Below are 9,831 nucleotides of genomic sequence, written 5' to 3'. Positions count from 1 at the left end.
ATATATATATATATATATATATATATATATATATATATAATATTGTAAATTTTGTGTGTACTCATAATGATAAAATAATAATTATAATTTTGAATTACATATTTAAAATGTCAAAAGAAATAGTAATAAAAATAGAAAAACTGTTAATTCGGGATGAAAGTAGTATATTTATCAATAATGTGTTCTAGATGTTATATTAAATAGAAAATAATTACAAGTATTAGAGACTTAATTAATAATAATAATAATAATAATAATTTAAATTACATATTTAAAATGTCAAAAAAAATAGTACTAAAAATAGAAAAACTATTAATTCGGTATGAAAGTAGTATACTTATCAATAATATATTCTAGATGTTATATTAATTAGAATATAATTACAAATATTAGAGACTTAATTAATAATATTATATAATATAAATAATATTAAAATATCTTTAAATTACATATTTGAAATGACCATCTCTTTTTAAAAAATAAAATAGAAATTTTTTAATTTGGGTAGATGTGGTAACTTGTTAATAATTTATTTTAGATGTTGTGTTACATAGAAAATAATTACGAATGATAAAAAATTAAATAGTAATATAATAGAAATAATATTAAAATAATCAAAAAGTAAAATAGAGAGGTGATCGAGTAGTAGTTTTCCAAATTAACCTACTATTCACCTTTATGTAATTGAAGAATAAAGCGTGATTGAAGAACATATTTTCTATTTTACTTTCCGCATATATAGACTGGAGAGTAAAAAAGAGATAAGTTGGAGATAATTTTAGACATATGTCTTAGAATATTTTTCACAAGGCTCAAGTTCTTTGATGAGTTCACTGACCATGGATCCTTTCACCTTTCTTGAACCCGTTCGTAGACCATTGTCTTTGGATATTTTTCATAATGTTCGGGTTCAAGGTTGGGTTCACTGATTGCGGATCCTTTCACCTTCCTTGAACCCGTTTTTACAAGTCCACTTTTTGCATTTTTCCAACTTGCTTTTCTTATTATAACTTCCGATTGACTTTTACACTTCCGAGGTGTTACAGTACTCTATAAAACTCAACTCAACACCCTGACCTACTTCTAGTCAAGGGCGGAGCTACAACCAATGATGGGTGTGCAGGTGAACACCCTTCGCCGAAAAATTATACCGTATATATAGGTCAAATTACTAAAATTATTAATATATATANAAGAGCAAGTTAGAAGATTGGATGCTTGAGGTTGGAGGTTTGATCCTTGGTAACCTTAAGTTTTTTAATTAGTGATCAAAACTCACTAAAATTTTGCACACCCTTCATAAAATGTTGGCTCCGCCACTACTTGTAGTTGAAAATTCTGAGCGAAAAATGTCCAACATATTTTGACAGAGGTAGTAAGTCTTCTTTTTCTTTTTGTGTCTTTTATCTTTGTCTCCACTCGTAAAGAAACTAGAAATTGAATTCACGTTATATCAAACATTGAATCTTCCAGACAAAAGAAATTACTTAGAAGATGCCCACAAAGGAATAAACAAGCCACAAGTGCATTGATAATAATTGAATTTAAGTTTTAATTAACCATAACATAATATAGTATAAAAATAATTTTAGTAATGTTTTTTTATTTGAAAGTTCGTGGAGACAGGAGATGCTTACCTAAATTAACCAACAATCAATATATATGTTAGCGTTTGTTTTTTACCAAGTATTGCTATTAGTATCAAATTATGCATGTAATTGGGCCAAAAGAATAACATGATAGAGAATATAGAATATATTAGACCTTAGGATAATAAAAGAAAAGGAAAACTACATAAATGGGTCATCTTAATTCAAGAAATACTTAATCTCTATTAATATGAATGATAAAAGAAAACTGTGATTGGCCAAAATAATAATTGCGTCTGCCGGGAGTCGAACCCGGGTCTATTGCTTGGAAGGCAATTATCCTAACCGTTGGACTACAAACGCTAAGTTGCTTCAAAACTACTATGTAACATACTATTTCATTCGTTCCATTGTATGTGAGATAATTTGACTCGACACATAGTTTAAGAAAAAAAAAAAGACTTTTAATGATCTAAAATGAATGATAGAAAAATTTGTGACTATGAATCATTATATAAGTAGTAAAATAAACATTTTAAAGTTAAATTATTACTTAATATAAAAATGTCATTCTTTTTGAAAAACGGACTAAAAAAGAAAGTAATTCATATAAATTTGGACAAGCGAAATAATATTTATTCCTTTCCTAGATATTATTGCTTCTACTTGAATCATTTTTTACCTTTGGAAAAATCAAATGACCAATCTATAATACTTTGGGAAAATTTCATAAAAGTATATACTATTGCCAATTACATTGCAAAAATATACTCATAAACTAACATTACAAACTTTTAGCACAAAACATGATTCAATAAATACTACATCTGTCCACTTTTATTTGTCATGTTACACTTTTTAAAAGTCAATTTGATTAATTTTCAAAATTAAATTAGATAACATTAATTCGATATTTTAAACAAAAAATTTAGATATTCAACAACTATGCGGAGGCCTCAAACAAGGTGATCCTCTTTCCCCGGCCCTATTTATTTTAGGTGCTGAGGTGTTATCAAGATCTCTTAACAGGCTTCACAACCACCCGGATTACCATGGTTTCTTCATGGAAAAGAGAGGGCCCCAAGTGAATCATTTGAGTTTTGCTGACGACATAATTCTTTTCACTTCAGGAAGATGCAAAACTTTGAAACTCCTCATGACTACCTTAAAGGAGTATGAAAATACTTCTGGGCAACTCATCAATGGAGATAAAAGTCATTTTATGCTACACTCTAATGCTTTCAATAACACTAGAGAGAATAAAAAGACTTACAGGTTTTAAGCATAAGCAAAGTCCTATTACTTACCTAGGTTGCCCTTTATTTGCTGGCAGACCTAAGAATGTCTATTTTTCTGACCTTGTTAATAAAGTCGTTGGCAGGATTACAGGATGGCAAACCAAACAACTTAGCTATGGGGGCAAGACAATTCTTACAAAGCATGTGTTACAAGCTTTTCCTATCCATCTACTTTCTGCAGTAACTCCACCTATTACTATTCTTAAGCAAATCCAAATGCTTATGGCTGATTTTTTCTGGGGGTGGAATAGTGACAGGAAGAAATATCATTGGGCGTCATGGAAGAACCTAAGCTTCTCTTATGATGAGGGAGGAGTAGGTATGAGGAACTTAAAAGATGTTTGCAAGGCATTCCAATTCAAACAATGGTGAATTTTCAGATCAAAGCAAACACTGTGGGGTTATTTCTTGAAGGCAAAATATTGCCAAAGGTCCAATCCAGTCAGCAAAAAAAGGAATACTAGGGATTCATTAACTTGGAAAAACTTATTGATAAACAGGCCACAAGTTGAGCAACACATCCAATGGAAGCTGCAAGCTGGAAACAACTCATTTTGGTGGGATAATTGGCTAGGTTGAGCACCATTAGCACACTTTACCTCCAGCAGCAACAGACTCAATAATTGCAAAGTTGCAGATTTTTGGGAAGAAGGGAGATGGAGTTGGAGCAGACTGTTGGAGCAGGCACTAGCCAGTCAACTCTCCAACATCCTAACCACAGAAATTTCCCCCCTCCAGCACCTACCAGATCAGGCAGTATGGAAACCCAACACCCATGGTGGCTTCAGCTGTTCATCAGCTTGGGAAGAGATTAGAGAAAAAAGGGCTAAGAATCACTTCAACTCTCTTCTATGGCATAAGAACATTCCATTTAGATCTTCTTTTTTGCTATGGAGAGCCCTTAGGGGTAAACTCCCTACTAATGACAAGATTACTAATTTTGGCGTTGAGCCATCAACTTGTGTTTGCTGTTTTGACAGGTCGGGAATGAATTCCATAGAGCATATCTTCAGCACTGGAAAATTTGCAGCAGCAGTTTTGCTGCTACTGCAGGCATGCTGCCGGACTGCTCCTCCCTGCAGGCCCTAATACAGCAATGATGGGCTGTCAGGCCAAGAAATGCAGCACACAAGACACTACTACAAGCCACACCTATTTTCATATGCTGGAACCTTTGGAAGAACAGATGTGCAACCAAATATGGGGGCAAAACAACCAACATAAGCAAGGTCAAATATGCCATATACAAAGACAATTACAAGATGCTTACCAATGCCTTCCCACAGGTTAAATGGCCAGCAAAATGGGCAGAATTGATCCATATGAGTGAAAGGTGCGTGCATGACATCAAGGTGAACATGGTGACTTGGACTAGACCTAAAGATCAGTGGATCAAAGTAAACACTGATGGCAGCACAATCAATAATCCAGCTGGGGGCTGGTGGTATTTTGAGAGATAAAAGTGGTAGGTTGGTGATGACATTCACAACACCACTTGGAGAGGGGACAAACAACAAGGCTGAATTAGAGGCAGCCATCCTTGGATTGACTTGGGCACTCGAACTTGGATACAGGAATATAATATTGGAACTTGACTCCCAATTGGTTGTGCATTGGATCTTAAAGAAGGTTGCCCCTCAATGGAGCATTATCACACAGCTGGGAAGGTTACAGAACCTCATTTCTCAAACCCAGAATTTCAAGTGCCTACATGTATTCAGGGAAGCTAATTGGGTGGCTGATGCACTTTCAAAACACAGTCACAAGACAACCACTCCACAGGTTTACTTCAACATCCAACACACGCCTAAGAAAGCAAGGCCATACTATCACCTTGACTTGTTGCAGATGCCTAGCTTTAGAAGGAACAAGACCAAAAGAATTAAGGAACCTCCTTGATTATTCTCACTTCTTTTCAACTTAGCTATAATTAAAATTATAGCTACTTTGAATAGACTAGTTTAGTTATAGGCTTTCATGTAAAGGGAGAGTCTCCCCAGTTTATGTTTTCTAGATACGGTGTATTGAGAGGAGTCCTCTCATTAGTGCTTAGTATTTTGATTACATCTTTTTTGTAAGGGGAAGAGTTGACTTCCTTTGGAAAGTTGACTCCAAACCATCTTAGGTAGGAGGTAAGGTTTATGCCCCCTCCTTGTATTTTGTTTTTGTTATTAATAATAAAGCCTGGGGGTGTTGCTCAGCCCCTGACCCACCACAAGGGTCGTTTAACGAAAAAAAAAAACAACTATGCAGAAAGTATTATGAATTACGATTCTTTGCTTATTAATATAGTGAAAAAATATATAATAAAATGTAAATCAAATTTCTTATTGTTTGACTCTAAAAATGAAAAACATGACAATCCAGTCTATAATCATATGCAAAACTTTCATATATTTTTTTACAAAACTATTTTAAACCTGATATAGAATATTAGACACTTAATATATAATATTATATAAAATTATAAGAGGTATTTATACACCCATATACAATATTACACACTATTATGTTGAAAAAACTGATTTAATCTTTTTCCCTGAATCCAAAATCAGATTAATGTATAAATACTTTAAAAGCTACACCAAATCACCCAAAATTTCATATTTAGGTTCCTCAATATAACTTTCTTTTGCAACAATATGAATTAGGCTCCTAGCATACAGATGAAGAAAATGCTATTGGTAGAGTTGAAAATAACCCTAATATAGTATCTTTTGCAGTTAATTATGTGGAATATATACGATATAATTTTTGTTTAGATACAACTTTGTTGTACATAATATTATTTTGTGGATATTATGCATAATATAACATGTTTTTTGTTATATTACTTCTTATTTTGTATTTATTCTATCTGTATGCCTACTAATTTTGTATTTTTATCATCAAATTGTATTCAACCTCGACAATGGATACAAATTTTAATCCAAACACAAGATGAGATGGGAAACAATGAACTAAACACTTTGTAAAAATAATTTTTGCATTGCTAATCCATGCACTATTAATCCCTATATTATTAATTTTTGTACAAAACAAGCAAGTTGTGCCAAAATAATAATTTAATATTAAAGAGTAATTTAATCCATAATTTGTTTATGAACAGTTGTATCTGTACTTAGGCTTATAATGAATTCATCATCCAAGAAATGTTATTTAATACAGTTTGCTACATTTTATTAATTCATATAACTGCCCATACTTTAAAATAGGAAAATGAAGAGAATAGTTAGTAACTGAACGTGTTTCCTCTTGTGAGTTACTAATTATATTCAAGTAGCTATATAATTTAATTTAATTTAATTTAAAGTAGATCAGAATCTAAACCGTAAAAGGGAACTAATGATTTCTATTTAGTAATAAAATTAAATAAATAAAAATAACAAATAAAATAGATGTGTTTAACTAGATCTGTAGATCCATTTTAACTCTGCCACCCAAATGGAAAGAAAGGAAGTACAATTAAATAATTAAATAATAAATAATAAAAATTATAGTTATATACTATTTTATATATAAACACATGTTATATATTTATTAGTTTGATATAAACACGTATGGATATTTATATTTTTATTGTATACTCTATATTTTATTCAAATATCTTGTTTATCTTCTAATGATTCGAGAACGTTATTTATTTCTTGAAGAAAGAGATTGGATCAACAACTGTCTCATATGTAAAATTAAATTTCTTATAAAAAAAAGTATTATGAAACTAATATACCTCTTAGCTTTACGATTTAGAATTAACTGAAAAGGCTCAAATATATATATATATATATATAGAGAGAGAGAGAGAGAGACTAAGGCCTCATTTCTTTGCACTTAATGGAGGTCTGAATCTTAATCATTCAGATTCAGCCTATTAAGTACGTTTAGTTTTTAAGTCTGAATCTGAATCATTTCGATTAAGCCCATTAAGTTCATTTGTTTTATTTTTTAAAAAACCTCTTAATGAGTCTGAAGAGGTCTCAATGAATCATATTTGTAAGAGATTCTTAACAACATTCAGACTCATTTAATAACTTATTAAATAATAAACCATTGTTTCTCTGCTTTAAATGTGTCTTTTTATCTCAAATCTAAAAATTTTCTTTTTGTCTTTTCTCAATGAAACACCATTGTTTTTCTATTGAACTGGTAAGTTTTCATAAATAGTTTTTTTTATATTAATAATTTTCTTGTGTTGACTGTGTCAAGAACACAGTTGGTGTATTATTGTTTATCAAAGTTTTTGAATGAAAAAAATTGTACTCCAAATCATGATTATTAAAACTTTTAAAACTTTTTTTTTAATCAAAGGAGATAAATTTTGTTGAAATGAAATTTGTATGAAATTTTATTAATTTAATGTTAATTTACATGCACATTCAGATATTAAAAACAAACAACATTAATTATTTAGTGTTCAGATTTAGAGACTACATCTTAATATTCAGATGTGTATTCAGCTCTAAACGCCTAAATCTTAATATTCAGATGTGTATTCAGATTCAAACCTCTTAATCTTAATGGAAACAAATGTGGTCTAATACATTAATGGCCCATATATGGTTTAACGGAAGCGAAAAAGAATTGATTATAAATTATTATTTTGAATTTTGAATTTTTTTAAAAAATCATTGTATGACTCAATATGAGTATATTTGATCTTTCTCACAAATGAATATTTTTAATTTTTTTAATTCAATGGCTAATTTAGGTGTATTCTTTTGATGATCAAATTTGTTTTTCATTATTTTTTTTTTACTGATACAAAAATAAATAATAATATAGTCGGAAAAAAAATCTTCCTTTTTTCTCTTTTTTCATTCACACTTCATTATTCCTGTTTCTCATAAATTTTTTTATTTTAAACGATGAATGAAAAAAATGAAATAAGAAAGTTAAATAATAATAAGCAAATAGATCTACAGGAGATATTTAAATATCTTACAAAAAAGACGTAAAACTAAAAACCATAACTTGTAAGTAACTAGTAAAATCAATTCTCCCCAAAAAATAAATATATGCTACTTATATTATTACTAGTTTCTGAGCACATGCTTCGCACGTGTGTTTCATGTGAATTTTTATAGATACGTTAGAATAATGTGAGTGTGTGTGTGAATTGTATTGAATAATAAAATATAACAATTACAAAATAAGAATAAAGACTTACGGCAATAAAACATTCATAAAAAACTAAATTAGAAGTCTAATACAGTAAAAAAAAGACAAAGACAAACAGACTTAAGAAAAAATACAATGTAAACATTATTCTTATAAGACTGATATATATATAGATGAAAAAATAAGTACAAAATTAGTACATAACTCTCTAAGTTCTCATCGATTTCTTTTATATCCTATCAAAATTTAAGAGTCTTTTTCATCTATATTAACTATAGAATAAAAATTATAGCCTAATAATTTTGGTAAGGGTTTCATGAGATAAAGAAGTTGAATTTATATAGATTAATTAGAAGGAATATCAAAAGATATCTTAAAATTTTAGTTTAAATATTTGGAGGTTATGAATATGAAAAGATGAGAGTTATGGATGTTAAGAGTAAGTTGAATAAGTAATTAGAAAATAATAATAAATAAATGAAGAATAAGAAGAAGATGTTAAAGTTAGCAAACCATGTAGAAAGAACAACTAAACTTCTTATCACGTAATTAAGCATCAATGAATTTAAATTTATGAATCTAGAGTCATTTTTTAATAATAATCAAGAGGACATTATCAATGTGTGTGTCTCCATTTTACATATTTGCACCCTTTAAATTATTAAATTTTGTTATTTATCATAAAGAATAGTACTTTATCCACACAATTATATTATTTATGAGAGGGCAAAGGAAAAAGTTATCAGAAGAGGAAAAATATAGCAAGTAGAGACTATTTTTTTAAAAAAAATTAAAACTATTATATACATATAGATTATAGATGATAAATATTAATAAAGTAGATGTTTAATTAGGAATTAATATTAGGAAGTCTAAAAGTCATTAACATTTTAATTAAACTTATATAATCAAATATTTAAATATTTTATAATAATTTAATTTATAGAAGGGGTAAAATCGTAATTCAACTTCCAACTTTTTTTGTTCATGCTTTTAGTAATATATGATAATATAAAAAGGGAAAAGACTCAAATATGTCATCAAACTTTTAGAAAAGGTTCATTTATGTTATTCATTTAAAGTTTGACTCATCTATATCATTGTTGTTATAGAAAATGTTCATCTATGTCATCTGTCTTTGCTTCAATATCTCATCCTCTAGGCCTTTGGTGACCGGACGATTTTAGGTCTTTACTTCTTTTTTTTTCTTAGAAAAATTTCAGAAATAACAAAGATAAAAAAGATATAAGGTTGTATAGCTATAGTTTCGGTAACTGCGCTTCATAGCTATAATTTTATTCGTTATGAAGGTTGTGGTTTGTATATTTCGCTTGTAAATATACAAACAGGGAAGAATATACAAATGGAGGTTGCGATTTATATATTTCACTTGCGAATATACAAACATAGTAAGTATATATAAATTCTGTAACTATACATTTAGGAATTTTTCAGAACTCCATTTGTATATTTCGCTGCTAGTATACAAACATGATAATTTATTATGAATTTTTCTTAAATCGTACACAAATAGCTAGGTAGCCACATATTAAAAAAAATCAAAACTATAGTTATATTACATAATATATTCTAGATGTTTGTCATCTCGCATAATTTTTCCCATTTTTTTGTTTTCCACCTAGTGTTCGGAGCCAACATTAGAGCCCCGACTAAATATCGATCGTGTACTATAGGGCACATTCGAAAGTGACACTCCCAATACGATTTTCTCCATACCAGGGCTCAAACTCCGAGACCTGTAGTTAGGGGTGAAACAACTTCACCACCATAACCCACTTTGGTGAGTCTTTGCTCTTTAGTTATCT

General features: G+C 29.5%; 1 protein-coding gene and 1 non-coding gene across 2 annotated transcripts; one reads left to right on the top strand and one right to left on the bottom strand.

Annotated features, from left to right (window-relative positions):
• Positions 1-1,880: 1,880 nt before the first annotated feature.
• Positions 1,881-1,952, bottom strand: TRNAG-UCC. The gene has a single exon. It is a non-coding gene; the product is annotated as a tRNA-Gly (tRNA).
• Positions 1,953-4,294: 2,342 nt separating this feature from the next.
• Positions 4,295-4,786, top strand: LOC107009897. The gene has a single exon (XM_015209204.1). It carries the CDS (start codon positions 4,295-4,297, stop codon positions 4,784-4,786), a length of 492 nt encoding a protein of 163 aa, XP_015064690.1.
• Positions 4,787-9,831: the final 5,045 nt, after the last annotated feature.

Source organism: Solanum pennellii, chromosome 2 (assembly GCF_001406875.1).
Source record: "Solanum pennellii chromosome 2, SPENNV200".
NCBI lineage: Eukaryota > Viridiplantae > Streptophyta > Magnoliopsida > Solanales > Solanaceae > Solanum > Solanum pennellii.
Note: the sequence above shows the minus strand (reverse complement) of the source record. Positions and strands in the feature narration are given on the sequence as shown.

Excerpts from the sequence above, each read along its gene's own strand:
- LOC107009897 (XM_015209204.1), top strand. The coding sequence starts at position 4,295 with ATGGCAGCACAATCAATAATCCAGCTGGGGGCTGGTGGTATTTTGAGA.